A 25,790-nucleotide genomic window follows, 5' to 3' on the forward strand; every position below is an offset into this window, starting at 1 on the left:
TATGCATTCAGCTCTGTTAATTTCTTAGAAGACTAGGATTTGGGGTGGGTGGAAGACATCTTAGAGGGGATGAAGTTTCCCTGGACAACATCCCAGCCAGATGGTTCTCCAGCCTCCTTGTGAAGACTTCTGGGGATGGAGATCTATCATGTTACACTTGGTCCCTTTCATTGTTCAGGCATTGTGACCCTTCCTTGTATCAGCTTAAATCTGCCTAGATTTTGGACCTGTTCATCCCTGTTCTGGAGCTATGCAGCACATAGATTGTTTTATATAATAGCTCTTTATATATTTGAAGACAGTTATGTACTCCTTGTGGTGTGTTTTATTCCAGGCTAAATATACCTATTTCCATCAACTAGCCTTTATGCTCCTTCAGTAAACATCTGTTGAGCACCAGCAAGGTGCCAACGGGGCAGTAGGCTTGGTCATCACCTCACAGATCATGAGCCCCTTCATCCATGCCCAGTTAACCTGCGGCACCTGACAGTGGTGGTCAAGCAGCATGCGGCTGCCCTCTCCTTGTTCACACACCATGCTCTGTAATATAGTTTAAGACTGAATGAAGTTTTGGAGACTCCTGCCAGCTCCTTTTACACATGAGCTGCCCCTGCCACTCCGATTTTGTCTAGTTGATGATTTAGAACCTTCACAGTACTTGTTCTCTGCTAACTTTCTGTTTATTTGGACATTTGTTCTTTTAGCATGTTGATTCTGTTAGCCTATGTGCCCCCCAGTATTGATGGTAACTCTAGTTCTCATGAGCAGCTTTGCAGTCTTCATTCAAGTAATTAATAAAAATGTTGGTGCAAAGGAGAAATATGAAGTCCTGGGACTTACCAGAGAGACCAGGTCATTAATGTAAAAATACTGGTTGATCACCTACTACGTGCCAAGGAGTTGGTGATTCACTGATGAGCCAAACCTCTGTAGTTCTTTCCACAAGCAGTTATGGTCTAGTGCTATGAGACAGGCAAGAATAACTAAGTATAGATGAATTATGAACTCTGATGAAACCCACTGAAGAAAGAACATGGGGTGCCCTGAAAGCATAACAGCATGACCTAGTTTGGGACATCAAGAAAGGTGTTTCTGAAATGATAGTTGAGCTGGGACATAAAGATGGGAGAGGAGAGACATCAGTCAACCATCCACTCAGTAGTGGATTTAGTAGTCCTACTGGACATGGAGAGATCTTCAAAATAGGTAACAATTTTGTAACATCTCTAGTTCCCCCTCTTAGGTAACTCACAGTCTTGTAGGGAGTTATGCTGAATGTGCCTGGAATAAACAAAAGCATAAGCTGTGTGATGGATAGTTGGTGGTTTCCAGCTTGGGCTATTATGAATAAAGCAGATGTAGGCATTCATGTACAGAAAAAAAAAAAAAGCATAACCTGTGTTACTGGCATAGGTGCTGTCATCTCAGATTGTTGTCAGCCATTCTGATTCAAAATATTCTCAGTTTTTCCAGTAAAGTCATCCAAATATTCTTGGAGTTCCAGTGTTTTGATGTTGAGACTTTATAACACCAACTCCTCCTTGCACCTGGAGGTTGCCCATGAATCTCTTGTCAGATAATGTATCCTGATTTTATATGGAAAGTATGGTCACTGTGCTTGCTGTAGGGCAGAAAGAAATATGAAAGGTGATGTAATGGTGATTAGTTTGGCCCAGATTTTCTGGAACAGGCCTGATTTTAAACAGATAAATGTCTGCTTGTTTTTAAAATGTGGTCACTTTAGAGAATAGTGTAAGTGCTGAAAGCTGGGCGGTGGGAGAGATCAGAGGGCACTGCATAATTGGGGAGACTCTCTAGAGGGGGAGTGAGTGGTTCTGGAGGAGGGGGCAGAGAGCGGGAGGGTGTGGTGTCCTGGAACTGCTCCGCTCTTGGTCCCGCTAGCTGCACGTCTCTAAGGTATCTATCATGTTCACCTAATGGTGTATGGTGAGCATTTTTTAAAAGGACAAAATTAGGAGGATAAATCTGATGTAGGACACATCCTGTAGACAAATAGAAATAGAGCTTTGCAGCAGGGAAATAACTGAGAATTGGTTGTATTGGCATTTAGCCCTGGCTGCAGGATATTTCTTTCCAGCTTTTAAAATAAGTACTGTCTCTTTAGAGAGGGAGCTCTGACCCCAGTACACAGACTGCAGGTATATTTAGAGAAGGAGGCCCGCTGTGGCCTAGGTGTGGGGCGAGGGCTGGAGCAGCAGTGGCCTGAGCCCTGAGTGGTGTCAGGGATCTTTGCCCGGGTGAGTCACGCGGGTCTGGTGACCCAGCCGGGGAGCAGAGCTGAGGACTGACGCTGCTGTGGCCTGCGTGTGTGGTTTGCATGTCTGCTCTGGGGGCAGACCCTGCCAGGGGCAGCAAGATCAGCTCCAGAGAAGCTGAGGGCCAAGGCAGTGCTGGTTTTTTCCACTTCTCCTTGTCCAGCAAAAGGAAGGGAAAAACACCAACCTTGGAAATGGGGCCCCAGCCCTGGACCCAGCTGAGCGGCTCTTGACAGAAAACAGCTTTGGAATAAACACCGCTCTCACGCTTCCCTCCTGCGCCTGAGAGCGATGGGCTCTGGACCCCAGGCGTGCCCCTTCCTTCTGGGCTGCGCACTGGCCTGCCTCCCCTTGGGATCTGGAGCAGGAACTCCCTGTCCTGCTCAGGCTCCAGTGGGCCCCGGTGTTGGTGAAGCAGCTACCATGGGAAGGTGTCGGGTGAGAGGCAGAAAGTGTTACCAGAATTCCCAGAGGCTAGGGTCTCCCTGAGAAGGTGCGAGTGGTGGCAGTAGAAAGAGTTAAGCTTTTCTAGGCTTAAGTGGATTCTTAGGGGCACAGGAAGTCTGCAGACCCTTTAGCACCCAACCTGAAGCTGACCCTTTGTGCTACACAAAGTATGAACCAGGCCATCTTTTCAGCAGCCCTCTTCCCTGAAGGCACCCCAGAGGCACCATTCTTCCCTGTAAATTGCTTCTCCCTGCCACTTCCTGACACTCCCCCAGGGACTGGCAAACCCATTCTTACCTCTTCCCTGTTCCTCGGGCCTGGAGTTGTGTGTAGCCGACTTGCTCTAAGTCAGTAAAGACCTAACTTATTAGGGTGACCCCGGTGCCTGCCAGCACATCCACTCATGTTTAGCAGCTTCACGGACTGCACCTGGAGTCCTCTGAGCTGGGTGGTCTGAGCAGTTACCCACACTGAGGCCAAGGCCAGGCCCAGCCTACAGGCTCCTCGACACTGATGCTCTAACAGTGGCACCTATCGAATTTCTTGCAATACTCTGTGATTAGAAAGGAAAACGCATGCCCAGGCTTTTTGCAGACTGTTTACCCTCCTCCTTTCACTAGGGATATTCTAAGACGTGGGGAGAAGGGCTATTTGGGCTGCAAAGCTCCCAACACAGGAAACCCTCAAGCTTCTCTTGTAGCAGTCTGGGAAATGGGCTGGTTTTGATTCCTCTCGACCAGCCATGTGTTGGTCAGGTGGAAGCAGGCTCCACTGACCCTGAGCACACAGTTTTGGGGGATCCTAGCCTTCTAGCCAGTGATTATAGCTGGGCCGCAGCCCCCATGGATCCCTGAGGATCACATACTTTAAAGGGACATTGGCAGGAGGGGGGAAAGGAAAGTTTGGGTTTTGTTCTTACTAAATAGCTGGGCAACTTTTCCCTCCATTTTTCCAGATGCTTCTTCAGAAAAGAAATATCAGTGGTTTGGACTGGGAAGTCTAAATCTGCTTTAAGTGTGTGTTTCGAACTAGGACTCAAACCCCTTTGGCGTTCCCTGCCCCCAACATGCCACCAGCAGACACCCATGCCACCACCACGCCACTAGCACGCACAGGCTTGTTCACAATGGGACCTTCTATGAGGGTCCCGGCATTTGTTTCTGCTCTCTTTCCTGTGTCCCCTGGGGCCCTGCCCTAAAATTCCTGAACAACAGCTTGTGCAAGAGCTGCACTGCATGCAACTGAGTTGGCGGGAGCAATGAATCAGGCATAAGTGGCTGTGGAGCACTGCCCGGATGACACTGGGATGTTTGTGGAGGGAGATTGGAGGAGGAGAAGGAGCCCCAGGGCTCCTCCCAGGCTGTGCTCCCACTGCCCTGGCCTGGGATCCATCTCCGCTCACCTCTCCTTGAGCCCGTCCCAGGGTGGGGACCCCGAGGGGCTGCCGCAAGGCTGGCAGAGCTACTGCCTAGTCAAACTTGAGTGGCTGGTTCTCACCTACCCAGCTCTATCCGCCACCCCACCCCAGCTCCCTGTGGGCTGACGCTGTATTGGGAGGTGGCCCCCGGAGTCCTGCTCAGCTCACAGCATCGGTACCACCATGGGGCTCCCCCCATCCTCCATGCGCTCCTTCAATCCTCCGTCCACGCCTCTTCTGCGGCACTGACTGTGCGTGCTCTGGTCGATTGCGTGCCCCTGTCATCCCGCAGGTGGGGACCCACTCCAGGGTAGAGTACCAGTTGTCTTCATCTTATTTTCTGGCGTGGAGAGAAGACCTGTGTGGCAGGGGTACAGTGGACAAGGATGGAGCAGGGAGAGAAGTAGGCAGGGGCCAGGGCACACAGGGCCTTGTAAGCCATGGTAATTGGGTTTTATTCTTAGTACAATGAGAAACCACTGGAAATTTTTAAAATAGAGGAGTGACTTTGGTCTGATTTACGTGTTTTCAAACTTTTATTTCTTGATTTTAATACCTAACATAAAGCTATTGTACCAAAGGCAGTGTAGTATTTGGCAAAGAGATAAACATACAGATAATTGAAACAGAGTTCAAAAATAGATCCATATATATATGACTCACTGATTTTTTTTATTGTGTAAAGTATACATAGCAGAAAATTGACCATTTTAACCATGTTTAAGTGTACGTACAGTTCAGTGGTATTAAATACATTCAAATGGTGTGCAACTAACACCACCACCCATTTCCCAAACTTTTTCCATCTTACAAAATGGAAATTCTGTACCTATTAAACACTAACTCCCCATTTCACGCCTCCTCCCAGCCCTGGCAACTACCATTCTGTTTTCTGTCTCCATGAATTTCATCACACTAGGTCCTCATCTAAGTGGAGTCATCTAAGTGTTTGTCCTTTTGTGACTGGCTTATTTCACTCGGCTTAATGTCCTCCAGGTTCATCCATGTTGTAGCATGTGTCACGATTTCCTTCCTTTTTAAGGCTGAATAATATTTCATTTTATGTATATATCACATTTTGTTTATCCAGGCATCCATTGATGGACACTTGGATTGCTTCCGCCTCTTGGCTATGTGAATAGTGCTGCTGTGAACATGGGTGTACAAATATCTGTTCATGTCCCTCCTTTCAGTTCTTTTGGGTTTATACCCAGAAGTGGAATTGCTGGATTGTATGGTAATTCCATTTTTAATTTTGCGGGGAACCACCATACTGTTTTCCATAGCAGCTATACCATTCTATATTCTCACCAGCAGTACACAGGGATTCCAGTTTCTCCACATCTTTGCTTTTCTGTTTTGTTGTTGTTGTTGTTGTTTTTATGATAACCATCCTTAAAATGAGTTTTTATTAAAAGAAAATGAAAACTTGTTAATCTGTGGGGACAAATAGAATGAGAGAGAGACAACAGCTGATGAGCCATGTCAGTGAATTGATGGTTGATGGAAAATGAATAGATGATTGGCTGACGGGTTTTAGCTTTCTGTGTTGTGCTGTGCCTGTGGCTAGGGAGTGGGAAATAAGAAAAAGTAAGCCTGCCTGTGCCAAAACAATTCCTAAAGAGGCTGAGAAGTGGGAGGCACCATGTATTTTGAAAGCCTGGGTTGTGGAGTGAAGCTGAAAACTGGAGGATTGGTTAAAAATGTAATAAGGAGCAGTTAGGGTCCCCAGTCCCCTTCCATACTCCATGCGCCGGGCCACTGCTCCTCCCCTCCGCCTGAAAGATCGAAGGTTCTCTGAGGAGAGACTGAACTTGACCAACTCTCAACTCCTGGGCACAAGGCACAGCTGCAGGCAGGGTGAGGTGTTGTACTCGAAAGGGCAAGGGGCTTAGTGAAGGTCACCGTATGAGATGAGACCCCTCAAGGCCTTCCCTCAGTCAGAGTCCCAAATGCTGGTAGACAGACTTAATTACTGTGTCCAAACCACCACCACCTAAGCAGGGAATCAGAAGATTTTCTCTTTGTGAAAACTGATCATCTCAAGAAACAAGATCCACAGATATGGATAGTTGAGAGTTTTTACCCGTTCACACTACTGGGAGATCCAACAAATTGATAAGGCCCCACTTGTGTGCACAGAGCTTTTAATTTCTTCACTCACATGCGTGAAGAGTCAGTGAAGGACCCTCAGCTGTTCAAGGGTAGCCTCTGTTATGAAAGAAACAAAAAGAACCAGAAAAGGAACCAAGTAGGAACAGAAGACTACAGAAGACTTTGAAGACATTTCATCTCACTGCAGAGATAAGATGTTGCTTCCATTAAACAAGAAGAGGAGATTATTCAAAGCAGTTTTGAAAAACTGAGAAAGAAGATTTTTTAAAAAATTAATGATAGCTAAAATGATAACTTCAATAGACTGGCTGGAAGATAGAGTCAAGGAAATCTCCCAGAGAGAACAAAAAGAGGGGAGAAATAAATGAGAAAAGAAAAGAAATGTAAAGGGTCAGTCTAGTAGGGCTAATATCCAACTCGGGAATTCTGTAAAGAGAACATAGTAAAAAACAGTAGAGAGAGAATTGTCAAAACACAAAAATTCCTCAAAATTGAAAGATATGCATTGCCAATAATGAAAAGACCTATTACCAAGGGTTCAATACAATGAGTGAACTAAGACCCACACCAAAGCAAATCGTCATGGAATTCTAGACTGTCGGGGATAAAGAGAAGATTCTAAAAGTTTGGAAGGAAAACACACACACATGCACATGCACACCACACACCACACACCACACACCACACACCACACACCAGGTCATAGAGGAAGGACCGCCTTGGCCTTATACCTCTCACAGCAACACTGGATGCCAGAATCATTGCCTGCAAATGCCATGAAGCAACACCTTCAAAATTCTGAAGAGAAAAAGATTTTCTGCTCTAATTCCTTTCCTAGATAAACTGTAAGTTGAGTATAAAGTAGAATATTGACACTTTTGGAAATGCCAGGTTTAAAAATTTAACCTTAAGAAAGGTTAAGTTGTTCTTAAGAAACCACTGGAAGGGGACATGTTTAACCAAAGTGGATGGTTAAAGATGATGGGTGACTGAAAGTCCCTGGACCACTGTGTGTCAGGCCTAGACAGCATCGAGTTTAGATTGGAGGACAATGACAGAAGATTCCAGAAGGGCTCTCTCCAAAGAAGAGAAAAATAAAAGCCACTGATGAATTCATTATCTGATGCATTTGACCATTGCTGAGAAGAATTTTATAGTTCTCTTGAGAAGCTGGGTTCTTAAAAAGTGAGTCAAACCCAAAGTATGGCAGGTATTAACTCTGGGAAAAATGTAATTGTAATATACTATGTAGCTTGGCAATGAGCAAAGTTAGAATGAAGCAAACACTAACACACTGGCTTAATAAAAATTCGGATGTGGTTATTGGGGGGGTGGGGGGAAGGGTTTATGTGGGGGAAGATTTGAGAGCTGAAAGCTCATTCCATATAGAGATGTTAAGAAATAAAGTCTAAAATTAAAAAGAATAAAATAAGTAGTTGTGTAAGGCTGTTATTTAGAAATACAGGGAAAAAAAATACCAAAAGAAATGGCTAAAAGACTTGAAGGTGATTTCCTGAAGGAAGTGGAAATTGGGGGTGGGAGGGGTAGAGCAGAGGCCTGCTTTTTTTTTTTTTTAATGACTTAATGTACATTTTGACCATGTACCTGTCTTGGTGAGGGTGAAAACATGTTTGATTGTGTTTTTCAGCCCAGTGGGCAGTCAGACACTGACATTGCCCAGGGAGCAGCTTTCGATTCCATATCTGGCATGATTCTCTATGCAGATCAGGGTACCTTTGAGCAGCAGGGCCTGGGGAGGACATTCTGCCATAGAGTAGCAAACTCACACAGCTGCGTTCTACCCTTTGTGCCAGGTATTTTCTGACAGCATCACAGAGACCCCCTCCTGGCCATACTGATGCAGGCAGCCCGCAAGGTCCTGCTGCCAAAGCCCCACCTGCTCCCCCACCTCCCTCGCAGGCTGCCACCTGGGCGAGTCCAAGCAGAATGCAGGCTTTGTGCGATGACGTGCGTGCGGAGCGGGTGGTCAGCGGCTGCCAGGGGAGCCCATTTAAGCCAAGGGGGCCAAGCGGAGATGTTCTCAGGTTGTTGGGACTCTCTGGTCACTTTGGCCCACCTTTGCTTTTAAACAGAATCGCCTCATATTCTTAGAGAGTCCTCACAGGCCAGGACCTTCCCAGTACAATCTGTGGCCAGTTTTTGAGTCTTGTGGCATCTGGGCTGTGCTGTTTGAGGGGTCGTGAGCCATTGCCAAGTGAGCTGTGCGTTATTTGGGGGGGAGCCCTGTGCTCCATCTCTTCTGCCAGTGAAGTATGTCTCTCTCTCCCCAGATCCAACCGTGACTGGCCAGAAACTTCAGATTTATTACCCCAGATTTATTTCCTTCCCGAAACTTGCCCATGCCCTTGAAATTCCAGGGCTGCATAAGTCAGTGAGGCAGAAATCAAGGGGATGGTCTCTGTCTCAGAGTTGCACGTGGTATCACAGGAGTGGAATGATGGTACAGACAAAACTATAGAGTGGATATTTGTTTTAAAATGTGCTTTGTGATGTTACATAAAATCAATGATCACTTTTCAAAAGGGGTTTGCTCTTTAAATAAAAATTATAAGCCAGTTCAGCTAAGGCAGGAGGTGTTTTCAGTTTAAAGGGTTAGGTTTTTATCTAATTAAGGGTGTGATGCCTCGAAGTTGTCTATAAGCATTCGAGTTGTGTAAGATAAGGCTCAGCAAGCTCAGAAGTTCACAAAGTAGTGGTATATCTTCAGGCAGAAATACAGCTTCATGCTGTTAAAGCTGGGAGCTGAATGGATTCTAAGGTAACTTATTATAAGGAATTACTGACTTTGAAGAAAAGAAGAGACAGAGGATCTAACCTTTCGAATTTGTTAATATACTATTGTACATATGCTATCTCATTTGATCAGAAACTTGTGCATGGAAGTGGATACTGATATCATCCTATCTTACAGTTGTATAAACTGAGGGTCAGATAAGTAACTTGCCCAAAGTCAGGCAACTGTTGCTTGGTGCAGCCAGCATCCAACACAGGTCTGTCTGATTCCAGATGCCATATACCTTCCTGAATTAGTCAGGACTCTTGTTTGCAAGTGACAAACCAACTCCATGGGTTAAGTGAAAGACATGTATTGTCTCATATGACTGAGTGGATCCCGGGTCTGCCATAATTCTGCCAGGCTGTGCCTCCATCTCTTCTCTTCTTCGCTGTGTATGTGATGTCTTATTTTGCACAGGGCTTCCTTCCCTTAGGTGGAGGCAAGAAAACAGGGGGCAGGGATGGGAAAATATGGCTGTGGGCAGATAGCTTCAGGCTTACACCTTCCCAGCTTGGGGTCCCTGTGAAGAGACAGTTTGGTCTCCCTTTATTCTAATTGAAATTGCAGGGAAGAGCTCTGATTGGCTGACGTGGATCATGCTCATTTTGGAAGTCTGAGCGTTTTGGCCAGGAGGCGGCTGCCTAATGCATCTCCACCAGACTCACCTGTGGTGGGTAGAGGGGTGAGTCCGCTACCTCAAAGGAGTAGCTTACACTGGGAAAGGTAGGCGGGAGATCCCGAGCAAATCAAACAAAACCAAGCCACAGCACTAATTTGTTAAACTTCTATGATACCACATGCCTCTTTTTAATATTTTAATATATCTGAGAGTATATCTCAACTTGGCAGTAGAAACTGGAGAGTGAGCTCCCAGGCCAGCTTCACCAGCTGGAGATGCCGTGTCCTTGGACACCATCGTGATGGGGGTAAAGCCAGAACTCAGGGCTTTGAGTAGAGAGGTCTGCAGTAAGGCTGGAATCCCACAGCCATCCCACAAGGACTAGAGTTCAAACAGAAGAACACTTGTTTTTATAGGAAAACTCTGAATTTGGAAAAACTAGGAAAACATCAATGTGAGAGTTTCCCTATTACACTTAGAATTCTATTTCTTTGTTGGACTGCTTCAGAATTTTAGGTGCTTGTGTCATTGAAAGGGAATCAGGGGCTTGCCTGGTGGCACAGTGGCTAAGAATCTGCCTGCCAACGCAGGGGACACGGGTTCGAGCCCTGGTCCGGGAAGATCCCACATGCCGCGGAGTAACTAAGCCCGTGAGCCACAACTACTGAGCCTGTGCTCTAGAGCCCATGAGCCACCACTAATGAGACCACGTGCCACAACTACTGAAGCCTGCATGCCTAGAGCCCGTGCTCCGCAACAAGACAAGCCACTGCAATGAGAAGCCCGCGCACCGCAACAAAGAGTAACCCCCGCTCACCGCAACTAGAGAAAGCCCACGCAGCAGCAAGGATACAACACAGCCAAAAATAAAATAAATTAAATAAATAAATTTTTTAAAAAAAGAAAGAGAATCAAAAAGTTGCATGCATTGATAAGGTGAGCTAGATAAAAGGAAATCAAGCTTTTTGTTTGAAACATTCAAAAGGGCCTGAGGTATAACCCAAGACTGCCAAGCTATAGCCTGTCTCGTACTCTCTGTGGGAGAAACAGGATGTTCTCAGTCTGGCAGATATAGGGATATGGGGTTGTCTGTGTCTTGGGCCAGAGGAAAAGAAAACTTGCCATAGAAAGTGAGAGTGCAAAAACTAAAAATCAAGTTGCCATATAATCAGCAATCCCACTCCTGGGCATACATCCAAGTGACAAGTGACATTTGTCACTTGTCACTTGGACAAAACACTAATTTGAAAAGATACATGCACCACAATGTTTATAGCAGCATTATTTAAAATACCCAAGACATGGAAACAACCTAAATGTCCATGGACAGATGAATGGATAAAGAAGATGTGGTATATATACACAATGGAATATTACTCAGCCATAAAAAGAATGAAATAATGCCATTTGCATCTACATGGGTGGACCTAGAAGTTATCATACTAAGAGAAGTAAGTCAGAAAGAGAAAGACAAATACCATATGCTATCGCTTATATGTGGAATCTAAAATATGACACAAACAAACTTATCTGTGAAACAGAAACAGACTCACAGACATAGAGAACAGACTTGTGGTTGCCAAGGGGGAGAGGGGGTGAGGGAGGGATGGACTGGGAGTTTGGGATTAACAGATGCAAACTGTTATATATAGAATGGATAAACAACAAGGTCCTACTGTATAGCACAGGGAACTATATTCAATATCTTATAATAAACCATAATGGAAAAGAATATGATAAAGAATGTTAAAAAAAAAAAAAAGAAAATGAGAGTGGCTGATCACAGATAGAGACTTTCAGCATCTTTCCCTGATGACCCAGGTGGCATTCTCTGGGCCAGTGTGAGGAATGATTCTCTGCGTTCTGCTTTTGTTTTTCATGGAACTGCTTTGGTCCTCGCTGTTTCACAACTTGAACTTAAGGGCAGGGAGCATCCAGCAGTTTAAGCCTCTCACTAATTGCTGTTTTTAGCTGGTATGATCTCTTCCTAATGGGTTCTGTGGGTTCAGTTAAGGTTTTTGACTGTTGGTTAACGGGATTATTCAAAGCCTTAATTAAGTTCCGCCTGTCCAATGGGCTGTATGCCAGTTGCTGACACAGACCCAGGCCGCTAAGCTCTGTCATGCCATGCCCATGGCTCACCCTTCACTCTTCGCTCTCATAATATACCCATGGTGTAAGTTTCATAGGCATTTTCTGTGCTCTGATTTGCTGGGGGTGTTAATGTTTTAATTCTCCTTTCTGTGCATCCATGTCCATTTCTTATCTGGGTGAGCTTATACTTGGAGATGGGACAGAGAATTCTTCTTCAACGCATTCGTCAGCATCACTGATTAACTTCCTATTATTTTTCACTTTTTAAATCACCAGCCCTGTTCTAGTCATTTATCGTAGGAGAATTTCTTTATTATAGAAGAAGCTGCCTTGAAACAGGGGAAGAAGTTCAGGGTGATGTGCTACAGACAGCCCGGCGATCATAGGAAGCATGGAGACAGTTGTGTTGCAGAATCAGCTTTGTTCAGCTTGCGGGGGGTGAGGTGGGGCATCTGTCCAGCAAGTTTCCTTAATTTCCCATTCTTCAGGCTCAGCCTTTCCCATCATCGATTCAGTTACTCAACAGGTTTCAAAGAAATACTTATTGACAACCCCTCCATCTATTGTTCCCAGCCCCAAGGACTTCTCAGCTCACTGCTCACGTCTTCTTTGTGTATCTCCCCGACTCCCCAGTGTCCTGCCGGGCCGTCTCCTTTCACCCTGGCCTTAGGGTAATCCTGGTTTCACTCGTTTTGGTCTCCCTCCGTCCCCGATGTGGGCAGAGTCTCAAGTTTCATGTCCTGCCCAGCTCTGCACTGTAGCTGTGTGGGCTTGCATTGTGCAAACAGGGACAGGCCCGCCCAGGAACAAAAGACGTGCAGGAGATCATCAAAAACAGCAAAATCACCCCCTTTCTACCACTCACCGAGCTGAGAAGGCAGATGTGTTGCTCTGAGTCTTGTAGGGGTTGTGGAGGCCAGAGAACCTGGCCCTGTTCTGGGCTTATGCTCTGGTAGCCTGTCCTGGGCAAACTGGAATTAACTGCAAGCCCTTCACACACATCAGAGAAAAATGAAGAGACAGTGCCCTTAAGAATGTTTCACTTTCAATCATTAAGTATATCTTGAGACAGCACCAGATTCTGAAAAACTCTCCAGCACGGCCGGCTGGTGTGACGTGGCAGCAAGCAGCTGCCCGCCTGCAGCCCAGCTTTCCCCTCACCATCCAACACACGCAGAATGAGCCCCCATTCCTTTTAAAGGCATTTTGAGGCTATAAAGGCTCTTGGGAACATTTTATGGCACTGGAGCACAGTTTTACTATTTTAAATTATTATAGGGGTTATGGTTACTATATCTTTATTTGTATGACAGATTGTCGGCTATGCCCTTGATTTATTTGATCCCAGGCTTTTGTTCAAGAACACAACCTCCAATTAAATGTGGTTAACTGTGGCAAAAATATGATTCTCCTTAGAATGACCCTCTTTGGGGCCATTTCCAAAAACTCATTATGGTGACAAGTCAGGGCTGCCCACTCATGTTCACAAGCCTTTTTCCTTGTGGTCACTTGATTTTCCCTTATGGAGGATTAGAGAGTATTAAGGCTGTGGGCTGGGGCCCAGGGTAGACTGGAGGGAGAGGAAAGAATCTTCCCCCAGAAGCTAAGTGGGTCACTATTTAGATCCAGACTATTTCAGGAATGGAAGGAGCCTGAGCTATCAAGAGCTGTTGTCTCTTCAGTGAAAGGAAGGAATTACAACCTGAAGAGGCTAGGAAGACAAGTCAGACCCAGGACTCAGGCCTGGCTCTTACACTGTCTTCTCTGTTCCACACTGACTTTCCTAGGCGTGTCTTGGGCGTGTGCATGGCGCCCATCCCTGTCTATCTTAGACCATTGGGGTATTTCTGCTATAACAGAAATACCACGGATGGGGTGGTTTCAACAACAGAAATTTATTTCTCACAGTTTTGGAGGCTGGGAAGTCCAAAATCAAGGCACCAGCAGATTCAGTGTCTGGAGAGGTCCGGTTCCTGGTTCATAGCTGGCCAGCTTCTCACTGTGTCCTCACATGGTAGAAGGGGTGAGGGAGCTCTCTGGGATCTCTTTTGTAAGGGCACTAATCCCATTTATGAGGGTTCCACCCTTCTGACCTAATCACCCCAAAGTCCCCATCTCCCGATATAATCACATTAAGGGTTAGGATTTCGACATGAACTTTGGAGAGACATATTCAGTCTATAGCATTGTCCTCCTGTTACTTCAAGGAAACAGCCCAAGACTTGCTTATGGGATGGCCATGACTTTTGTGAGTCCTTTGGCTTTTTCCCAAAGTGGGGAGCAGATATTGCTTTAACCTAGAGGAGGCTTAGGGTCTATTAGAGATAGACCCTTATTAATGCTTTGGATTCTATAATATTTATCTCACCAGAAAAATGAATTTACAGTGAGGCACAGAGAGACAACCACTCAACTTGGAGACCAAAATTGTGGTCCCAGATCTGCCACTTTATCGCTGGCAAATCATCCACTTATCCAGGCCTCTTTCCTTTGCTCTCTGGGCTTAATAATATGATTGGCCTTGCATGCTGTCACAGACACTTTTGGTACCCCACCCAGATCCCCTGCACCAGGCTGCTACACCCATTCCCAGCTGCTCTGATTGTTGACTAAGGCCTGGGTTCCTGAATCCCTATCTCAGGTTCTGCTTCCTGGGAACCCAACCCAAGACACCTCCCTTGTAGTGTTGCGAGAATCAAATAAGATTCTATATGTGGAAGGCCTCTGAAAACTGAAGTATCACTGGGTTTTTACTGTGGTCTTAGACTGGGCTGTAAAAAATCCCCCATCTGTGGCTTCTCGGTGGAAGGCCCATGATGAAGGCCGATAAGGCGTCCAGGGAGGGCAGGGCTGCTGTCACACAACCAGGCGTGTGAGTCCAGGCTTCTCTTCTTTCCCCACCCAGGAGCCCAGGATAGTGGGCAGACAATAAAAATGAGTTTACTTGAAGTTGAGTAATTTTTAGGTAACGTTAGGTAGTGGTTGAACAAGTTTTTCCCTATTGGGAGGATAAGAATTGGAGCTGCAAATCATTCAGACCTTGGAACGGAAAAAGGTCATATAAATTCCTGCCTTTGCTTCAGATGCAGGGTGTACAAAAGTCCATTGCAAACCGCAGCTTTCTAAGTGATACCAATTTCAGCATGTTTAAAAATCCCTGGATATTTATTTTAATATATAAGGGTGTTGCAGAGGTGGATCTGTTGGTGTGGGGTGGAGGGGAATGTATATGTATGTAGAAAATGAGAGGGACTTCCCTGGTGGTGCAGTGGTTAAGAACCCACCCTCCAATACAGGGGACTTGGGTTCAATCCCTGGTCAGGGAACTAGATCCCACATGCATGCTGCAACTAAGGAGCACACATGCCGTAACTAAGACCTGGTGCAACCAGGATAAATTAAATAAATAAAAATTGAAAATGAGAGGAAAATGGAAAGGGAAAGAGGGATCTGTGTCCCTGAGGTCTGGAGCATTTGTAATGTCCCCAGTTAAACATTGATGCCTCAGGCCCTGGTGGCCACAGAGTTGGCACCGCTGCAGGAGGCCAGAGTATTTGCTCGTGGAATGCTAAGGACGCCTTTGGTGAAGTTAATGATTCATCTCCTCCCAGTCCCGGGGTTCTGCAGTGCCTTTCTCTGACGCTGACAGAAGGCCACCTGATCATCTGGAGATGAGGCTGGCTTTGCCTGACAGGATGGAGGAGAAGATGATGATTCGCAGATTCACTATATGACCAGACTCCCAAGGGGCTTCCTTCTGTAGGAAAGAGTTTCTTTCCTTAGTTGTTTCCTGAAAATATGCTTTCACGGAGAAAAAAAATGCTTTAACAGAGTGATTGTCTGATATTCCTTGGCATGAACCTTTGTGCCAAGATAGTGCCACAAGGTGATGTGTTTTATACGGATATGTGGCATTTGCTACCTTCAAACATGCATAATGTTTATTTGTGTACCACTTTTATTTCCATTTCTAGATTTAAGTACCCTGAGGGGCTCCACAGATTAATGAATGGTTGTGCTGTACGTTCATTATACAGGCACACGAATATAAAAGGAACACATATTTTCATTTAAATTTTTTTCTGTTTTACAAAGGTCAGGGGTGTTATTTGCAGGAATATCAGAAAATGATAGTTAAGTAAAAGGAAAAGAGAGACCTAGAGGCAATCGCTGTTAACACTTTGTTTCATATTATAATAGGCATTATAATATGCACGTAATCCCCTTCAACAGCATCACCCTGAGATGGGATATGTGCTTGGTGAGGCTGCAATGGCCAGGCGTGACGGCACAGCCACCTCCCCTCCCCTTTCTCCCACGTGCTGATAAAGCATCCTCTCTGACCTTGCTGGGGCGTATAAGGAGGATTATTGCTGTAGGTCACTGAAGGCTTTCTTTGTAAATGTAATTTGAGGTCATCCAGGGAATTTTGGTTTGGCTTCATCCGTATCTATGCTCTCTTGTCTTGGAGTGGATACGTGGATAAAAGCTACTGTTACAACCTATTTGTAACGCCAACAATTTCTTTCTCAGGAGGTTTCTGTGATGTCTTCTGTGCATTTCCAGTGCTAAAATCCCCCAGTTCAGGTCCCAGGCTGTGCATTGACGGGCCAGTCTGAGCCCTGCTCCTCCGAAGATGAGTCCATTCCAAAGGGCCTGTTGAGTTTCAGGGGTTTCAGGGCCCTTGGGGAACTTTCTCTGAAACTCAAAGTGATTTCTTGGAATTTGTCTCTCTCTGCATTTTCCCCTCTTTGGGGAAATATCTTCTCTCTGAACAAGTTGCTGTGAGGCTCAGATATGCTAAGTATTTAGAAAAGTGCTTAACACTTAGCACTCAACAGATGTTAGCTGCTAACTATTTGTAGAGAAAGAGGGGTCTAGGGCAGCACTGCCTGATAGAAACATCAAGCAAGGCATGTATGTAGCTGTACCTTTCCTAGTAGCCACATTAAAAAAGTAAAGAGAAACAAGTGAGATTAGTTTTAACAATATATTTTATTTAACCCAGTATGTCAAAATGAGTATCTTTTCAATATGTAATCAGTATTTTTAAATTATCGAGATAGTTTACATTCTCTTTTCATACTAACTCTTCAAAACCCCGTGTGTAATTTACATTTACGGTGCAGTTACAGTGCAACCCAGGATCAGCCACGTTTCAAGCGCTCAGTTGCCATGTGTGTCTAGTGGCTGCCATACTGGGCAGCTCAGATCTAGAACCTTGCTACCCAAGGTGAGTTCTAGGGACCGGCAGCCTCAGCAGCATCTGAGAGCTTGTTTGAACTGCAGAATCTCAGGCCCACCCCAAACCTATAGAAGCAGAATCTGCATTTTTAACAAGTGATTCACGTTAGAGTAGGAAGCACTGCTCTAGAATCCCCGTGCTCAGTCCCCACCCCCTGGGGTTCTGATTTAATTGGTCCAAGGTTGGACCTGGGCACTAGTATTGCTTTAAATCTCCCCCTGGTGATTCTAATCATGCATCCAGGCTTGAGAGACACTTGTGTGGTGGGCTGTGGAGCCAGGATGCCTGACTCGGCTACTTGCTACCTTCAAGACCTCGAGAAATCTACCAAAACCCTGCGTCTCAATCTCCTCGTCTCCAAAATGGAGATGAAAATAGTATTTGTTGCAGGGGATGTTATGAGGATTAAAAGAGTTAATACATGTAAAGCACCCAGAAAAAATACCTGCCACATAGGAAGTACTCCTTATGTACAAGCTCTCACCCTGTCTTCTTTTCCTTGAAGGTCCGGGGTTACCCAGAGCCCCAAGTGACATGGCACAGAAACGGGCAACCCATTGCCGGTGGGGGCCGCTTCCTGCTGGATTGTGGTACCCGGGGGACTTTCAGCCTTGTGATTCATGCTGTCCGTGAGGAGGACAAGGGAAAGTATACCTGTGAAGCCACCAATGGTAGTGGTGCCCGCCAGGTGACAGTGGAGTTGACGGTAGAAGGTGAGTCCCAAGAGGTGAAAGCCCTGGGGAGAAATGAGCCATCAGTTTCCCCAAGGCCTGCAGCTCCTGCCTCAGCCCTCTCTCGGGAGAGGGACGCACAAGAGAAAGCATCCCCATCCCAGAACTCAGGACCTGTTAGTCTGATGGGGGCAATGTGGTCCCTGGAACAAGGGAGGCATCCCAGGAGACAATGTCAGACTACACATCACCTCCCTTTCTGCTCCAGCCTTCCCCTCGCTTCCCTTCACACTGAGGCTGAGACCAGACTCCTCATCATGGCCTTACAAAGTGCATCCCGCTCCTGCCTGGCTCTCCAGACCCTTCTCCTACCACTCCTCACCCTGCTCGCTCCACTGTGGTCACACTGACCCTCTGCTTGTCCTTGAGCAAAGCCTCAGGGCCTTCACCCGGCTGTTCCCTGTGTAAAGAAGAGCTCTTTCCGCAGCCCGACCCCTGACTCGGCCCCTCACTTCCTTCAGGTCTCTGCTCAGACGTCCCCTCCTTAGAGAACCCTCTCTGACCACCCCATCCCCTGGACTCTCCATCCTCTCACTCCACCCGAACTTTTTCTTCTAGGACTGTCACTGCCTCCCACTTGATTATCTCCCTCAAGCCCCACCTCTAACTGGAAGCTCTAGGAGAAGAAGGACTTTATCTTGTTTACTGCTGTATCTCCAGCATCCAGGAAACTTCCTGGCACAGGCTAGATACTGAACTATTTAGAGAATGAGCAATGTTTATTATCATCATTATAAAGTAATACATGCCCATCATAAAAAACTTTGTAAAACTCAGAAAAATATATAGGAGATAAACATACCAGTGTGTTAACACTGATCAGTTATTTTGCCCTTTTTTTCCTTTGTACTTAAATAAAATTCTATTAAGTTTATTAACTTTAAAAATTCCAGGAAAACATTTGACCACAAGTAAAACTGTTCCTTTTGCTGCCGGTGTATCTCCCACATGCTGAAGGCACTCCACGGGTGAGAACATTTCCAGTTCAGGCCACTGGCTGCTGCTTAAAGGCCTGATGTCTAAAAGGACATGTGGGTTCGTCAGACCCTCAGAAATATGGCAAGGTTCCCTCCACCCTTCCAGGCCTTTCTAAGGGCTTATAAACCAGAGGGTCAGACTCATTTCTCCTCTCTCAGAAAACAGTCCTCCCAACCTGGTTTTCAGGGGACACTGTGTGCCAGAGAAGGTTCCAGAAGGGGGCGAGGTGTACCTCCGCCCGTGTTTTTCCTGTTTGCTTGCATCATGAAAGGACAGACGGGCTGTTTCACAGAATAGAATATGCATAGTTTGGATGCTTTCCCAAATTCTTTAACTGAGTGACTCATTCCTTTTAATGGCCTTCAAGTACCTGTGGGCTGGGGCATTCCACATGGAAGGTGGCCCCTGGTCACTCTCTGAATGCCCCTCATCTCGGCCAGTTCTGATGCTGTGCTTTCCCCTACAGTATACACTTTTCAATGCCCAAACTTTGAGTTGAGGCCCACAAATAAAAATTACTTTATCCCCTTGTTATTAGTCAGCCCAGGCTGCCATAACAAAATACCACAGGCTGCATGGCTTAAATAACAGAAATGAATTTTCTCACAGTTCTGGAAGCTGGAAGTTCAAGATCAGTCCAGCAGGATTTGGTTTCTGGTGAAGGCTCTCTTCCTGGCTTGCAGAGAGCTGCCTTCTTGCTGTGTCCTCACATGGTGGAGAGAGGGAACTCTCGTGTCTCTTCTTCTTCTAAGGGCCCCAACCCTTAGGACCTCACTGAACCTTTGTCACCTCCTCACAGGCCCTGTCTTCAAATACAGTGACTGTGTGGGGTGAGGGCTTCAACATATGAATTTGGGTGGGGACACAAAAAATGTAGTCTATAACACCCCTTCTCTGATTTTCTATTTGGAGCTGGGGAAAGGGGGAATCAGAGGTTCAAGGTTCTGGTCCCAACTTTTGCCGGTCAATGTGCAACTTTAAATTCTGGATCTCTGTTTCTGAAGAATAAAGGGTTTGAATTCAGTGGTCTCTACAACCTGAGCTAGCCCTTGTTTTCTATGATCCATTTTAAAGGAATGGAGTGGGTTAGAAGTACAGGGGAGCTATATAAAACCCAGGTCGTATGAAACCTTTTTTTTTTTTTTTAGTTCCCATCAGTGAGGACATTAGATCTGATGTCTCAACTAAGCAGGAAAATTTTTATTAGGTCATGGTACTCAGGGCAGAGGAAAAGAAAGAAGGCAGGAGAACTATAGCAAATGAGAGAAGGCTAAGGCTCTCAACCCTGCGCCCTCCCCTTTGGTTTTAATTTGAGGAGATCATGGAAGATGTTTTATGCCTTCTAACCCTAGGAGGTAGAGAATGACCTAAAGGCTGCAGTCCCTTTAAATGTGAATGGCCCTGTATACTTTCTGCTTCTGCATCAAAGGCCAGTTTCAGCCCATGTGTGGTTTGGGACCACCCCATAGACCATAGCCCTGGAAGGATCCACTCTGGTCCCTTATGCCGTGGATAAGTTGTTGGCAGTGCCAGGCTAGCCCAAACCCTTGCAAAGGGAATCCAGCAGCCCTCCTGCTTCTCGCCAGCTCTCTGTGCTTTGCTTCTTAGTTATTCTTCTTATTCGGAAAGCGCAGAGCTTCAGGAATTAAGAGTATGACTCATACATGGAGCCTTTTGACCCCCTAATGGTCAAGTTTAGAAGGCAGTGTTACCCAATGGTCTTGGATTTTAGCTCCACTAATTTCTAACTATGGGGAAATTAACCTTTCCGAACCTTATTTCCTTTTCCGTAAACTGATGCTAATGGCTGACCCATGGGTTGTGTAAAGATCAGTGCAGCACTGACAAATAGTAGGCACTCAGTAAATGGTAACCTTGTGATGTTCAAACGTGGCATTAATATCCTGAGAACTACTTGCAGAGGGAAATCTTTGTGTGGAGAATAGAGGAGAAAGCTTTCTCCTCTGATTTCCTTTGGTAACCAGGGCCAAGAAGCATGCACAATCCTCCTTGAGGGCAAGCATCTTCATGACAGGACCATTCATGACCTTGTGCAGCCCTAGTCTGAGCCCTGGAAAGGCTTTGTGTAGCCAGCCCTGACACTCACCTACCTCCAGAGGACTGGTCACAGAGGCTTGGTGCAGAGCAGGGAAGAGACGTGGTGCCTGCTTTCTGGGAGCTTTCTGTATAACGTAGGGGCCACAGCCTGCTCTCTAGCCCCACGCTGTCCAGAGAAATACAATTGACCCTTGAACTATATGAGTTTGAACCTCGCAGGTTCACTTATATGGGGATTTTTTTTAATAGTAAATACCACAGTATTGCACAGTCTGAGGTTGGTTGAATCTGCGATGTGGAACCGCAGACACAGAGGAACGACGAACATACAGAGGGCCGACTCTTAAGTTATACATGGATTTTCAACTGCGGGGAGGGTGGGCGCCCCTGACCCCCTCATTGTTAAAGGGTCAACTGTATAATGTGAGCCACATGTGTCATCTCAAGTTTTCTAGTGGCCACATTTTTTTAAAAAGTTGAAATCGATTTTAATAAAATACTTTAACTTAACCCAATATATCCAAGATACTATCATTTCAACATATAAACATTATTACTGAGATATTTTACATTCTTCAACATTTGCAGCATATTTTACATGGTAACACATCTCAATTCAGACCAGCCGTATTTCAAGAGCTCAATAACTATAGGTGACTAATGCCTATTGTACTGGACAGCACAGCTCTAGAAGCTTGAATTGGGATAAGCAAGGCTTACACGGAGAAAAAAGAGAAGCCCACGTGTAGGAACAAGGTGGCAGGTTGTCCTGGGCAATCACATCCACAGAGTGAACCTAGGGCCTGGGGTGGAGTGAGGGGCGGGGCTGAAATGAGAGATATACCCCAGACGTGGTGGTCTGACTTTGAGAAGGCCCTTTGTGTTTCAGGGACCAGAGAGTCACTTAAGTCATTTCAAGTAATAGAGGGTTAATTTTAAGGCCATGAGCTCAGGAACCCGGGGAAAGCCAGACTGGAGGCCCAGAGGTGATCCAGGCCTCAGGGCCGCTCATACTCACCTTATAGGCTTGTTTAATGCAAATGCAAGGGCACCCAAATCACCTGGGGGAATCTTGTTAAAATGCAGATTCTGGTTCTGTAGGTCTGGAGTAGGGCCCAAGTGTCTGCACTTCTAACCAGCCCCTGGGTGATGCCCGTGCTGCTGGTCCCCAGGTCACACTTTGAGTAGCAAGGAGGGATTCAGTTACAGATGTGATATATTTTTCCTAGTACAAATGATTCTCAAATGTGAGCATTTGGGCAAGTGGTTGCCCTTTTGCAGACCCATGGTCACAACAAGTGTCCTTAGGGTGACCATTTATCCCAGCATGCCTGCTCTACCAATGTAATTATAAATAGAGCCTCCTTTGACTTTCAAAAGAGTCCCGGTTTGGATAATAAATTGCATGGTTACCCTAGTCATGATCAACATGTCTGGTGCACTGGGCGGTGAGTAAAGCTTTAAAGATGATGTTGAGAAATAAAGGCTTATTCTAGGGGAAGAGGAGTAGCAAGAGAGCGGAGAGCGATAGTTTCAGAGGAAGTGGATAAAGTTTATTTTCATCTCTGAAAAATAAATTCCAAGCCATTAACGACTCCGCCTAAGAGTGCAATGAACAACTGAAAAAATAACTTTAAAAATAGTGAATATGTATTCTCTGGGGAATAGATTCGGCCAGGGGCTCCTTCCTCTTGGGAGTTTTGTTTGAAATGAATAAATGGAGGTGGGGGTTAAGCAAAGACCTGTTTCCTCCCTCCTTTCTGGATCCAGCCTTGACCATCACTCTTTCTTCTCTATTAAGTACACTATCCTTCATGCAAATTCCTCCTCCTCCACCTCCATTCCTGGGGGATTCTTCCCCCAGCTCCCTCCCCTGTAGGTGATAGGTTCTGAGGCTGCCACTTTTGTCTCTGTCAAAAAGCAAAGACATGTCCCCTCATCTTGGAATGTCTCATACAAGCAAAGAGTGCATCCCTCTACCCATTGCCTCGTTCACCACTCTGTTTCTCTCTGTGTCAGGCCCAATTCAGACAGGCTTCCTGCCCCCTTGGAGTTTACTTCCAATGGAGAAAGAAAGACTATAAATAGGTAACAAATATCACTTTTGCAGTAGAATTAAGTGCTCCCTGACCATGCGAGAGAAAAAGAACCAGGTGGCAGGCCACCTAGAATGTGGCAGCAGAAAGGAGAGTGACCCCATGTCATGGGATTTAAGGGAGAAGACTGGCCTTAGTGACCGCTAGCCAAGCTATTCTGGTGCCGCTGACACCAGCATTCTCTGGTGATTTTGAATTTGTAGGAAATGCTTGTGTGCCATGTCTTTTGCTACTACCCTTTTCCAGGGTCAGACTTCTCAGACCCCTTTTATTTTCACATTGGATTGGATTGATGACATTATATATTTGAACCCATGTCTATTTACAATGGCTGAGTTTTAAATTACTGTATTCCTCAAGAACGTCTTTTGTGATTCTCCTTTTGTTTTGTTGTTCTCTTCTTTTGTACTGTCTTCTTTTACCTAAATTTTCTACCTTCTTAAAGACCTGTAATTATATTTCCCATTTGTATTCTTTATAAACTCTTTTCAGTCTGTTATACTCCCTGATGACTCTTCTTTCTGTAGGGGCATATGCCCTATTTTTTTTCTTACCCAGTCAGAATATTAAAATGTTCTGAGTTCTTGTCCTTTTCTGTCTCATCAAAGGGAAAAATATAAATATGGTAGAAATAAAGATTATTCTTTTTGCCCCTCCAGTCTCTTTGCTGTGAAACAGTTGTGTGTCAAGACTGCCTCACTTATTTGCTACACGGAAGAGTTAGATGACAAATGACTTGGTCCCATTCTGTTCTTGAAGCATGCCTTCCAAATCTCCTTCTCCCTTCGCTCTGTTGTTTTCACCTTCCAGTTTCACTTTGCCTCTTTTTCCCTCCAAAATACACGCCAGTACCCCTGGCTGGCCCAGCTGCCATCTTTCCTTCCCATCTCTAACTCCTCTACCCATTTCTCCCATCTCCACCCCCAGACCTTTCCCAGTTGCTTGTAGTTCTAGCCTCTTCTTCATTCATCAGACTTCATTGCATGTGCTAACTTTGTGCTGGGATCTAAGAGCAGCAAGACTTGGTTATTGCTCTCAAGAGACTGACTTTCTTGACCTCATATTTCATTGTTATGTTGCAATTAAGCAACAACGTCAGGATGTATTTAGGAAGTGCTGGCTTTGTGCGGTGCCATGTGGGAGATGAAATGCTTTGTCAGATCCTTTCTGCAAGAACCTGGTTGGTCAGCTAAGACCTAGACACATTAAAAGCTAAGTAAAAGCACAACCCCAAGGCAGCACAGGTTTATTTGCCAAATGATTGGCACTTCCGCTCTGTAAACTTAGAGGAGGATGAGACATCTGGAGGCTGAAATGGTCTGCGATATCTTCTTGGAGGAGGAGGGAGTTGGCTAGCCCGGACAGAGCGAGTGAGATTTGGATGGCAGATTATGATTCTGATGCTGGGGATGGGAGGAAAGTGGTTAAGAGTTAGGGCCTGGGGTGGAGGGTGGGGTGAGTAGACGGGCAGGAGCAGAGAGTAGTGGGAAATAAAGCTGAAGGACAGATTGGGAGGAGACTGTGGGAGGTCTGGAGCACAAGGCGAGTCAGTTTTTAGAGTCATATCCGTTCCAGAGTATGAGTGGACGATTCTGCCCTTAATTGTTGCTTTTCCATTTTCCTACGGCATGTAGCTCTCCAGATGAACTGCTGCCCTTAGCCACAGCTTGAGGGACAGACCTACTATGTGCTTGCTTTGCTTCATGAATCTTTTTAACTTCACTTGTATTTTTCTGAACACATGGGTTTATTACAAGCATTACGATCACAGATTTTTCATGTGTTCCATTAGTCTTTGATACACCATCACTTTGCATGATCCCCAACAAAAATGGGTTGCTTATTAGTACAATGAATTTCTCCAGAACCATGCTTAAAACAACCTTCCCATATGCTGCACTTGCTCACTGGGTGGCCTCTGGTCAGACACCTGTACGGTAGCCACAGCCAGATGGCTCCTACCACATCAGACCCGCAAGTGGGGAGCGGCTCAAACCAGAGGTAAATTTCTCTTTGTTTTCTTCCTGATAAATTGATACAAAATCAGTCTTTATGACTTAAGTACTGAAGGGAATACCTGCTACTTGGCTTGGTGTTTTGGGAGGGAATCACAGTGGAAAATGACTCTTGAGAATTGAGCTGGGATGCCTGTGATCCTTGGCCTCGGAAAGAAGACTCTGAAGAAAACAGCTATTTTGTCTCTGCAGAGGATCTAAGTTCCTCTTTAGAGTACTTATTTAAGACAGTTGAGAGATCACTGGCTGTAATTTATTGAACTATTCCCCCCTCCAAAACAAAACTTCGTGTCACTACTCCTTTGAACTCATTGGGTAGGATATATGACTACCTTATCCATCAATGACCAGGAAGTAATTTGTCTTCCAAGTGGTGGATATTTTATTTCAACTCCCTGAGGAAGAATTGGTTCTTTAGTGCATCAGTTTCCTGGGGACCCAAATAGAACTCCTGAAATGTCTACTAGGCGCCCTGGGATAACCTCCTTAGCCTCTGTGCAAGGATGTATGGTTGACCCTTGAACAACAGTTTTGAACTGCATGAGTCCACTTACATATGGATTTTTTTTCAATAAATAGAGTACCTGTATTTTCATTTTACAGATATTTAAGTTAACTAAGTGTGGGAGGAAGTTTGTGTTCAATTAGAGATCACAACATGCAGAATCAAAAGAACTAGGGTTTGAGTCCTGATTCTACAGAACAGCTTCAGCTTCCTGCCCTTGGGTGAGTCATGTATCAATTCCTTCATTTTTGAGGCAGAGATAGAGTACGTGGATTTTCCACTGCACGGCGTTGGCATCCCTAACCGCCGTGTTCTTCAAGGGTCAACTGTACTTGTTATTGAGTGTCATAGTGTAAGAATCATGTACATGTGTACATTCCAGTGAACGTGGACTGTG

General features: G+C 45.5%; 1 protein-coding gene across 4 annotated transcripts in view; it reads left to right on the forward strand.

Moving 5' to 3' along the window:
* MYLK (myosin light chain kinase) overlaps positions 1-25,790 on the forward strand; it is a 267,670-nt gene that overhangs the window by 114,953 nt on the left and 126,927 nt on the right. For all 4 annotated transcript variants that reach the window (XM_059920960.1, XM_059920958.1, XM_059920959.1 and 1 more), the window contains one exon: positions 17,516-17,723. In XM_059920960.1, coding sequence (XP_059776943.1) covers positions 17,516-17,723 — 208 coding nt within the window. The remainder of the gene's footprint in view (positions 1-17,515; positions 17,724-25,790) is intronic.

This window comes from Balaenoptera ricei, chromosome 4 (genome assembly GCF_028023285.1).
Source record: "Balaenoptera ricei isolate mBalRic1 chromosome 4, mBalRic1.hap2, whole genome shotgun sequence".
Taxonomy (NCBI): Eukaryota; Metazoa; Chordata; class Mammalia; order Artiodactyla; family Balaenopteridae; genus Balaenoptera; species Balaenoptera ricei.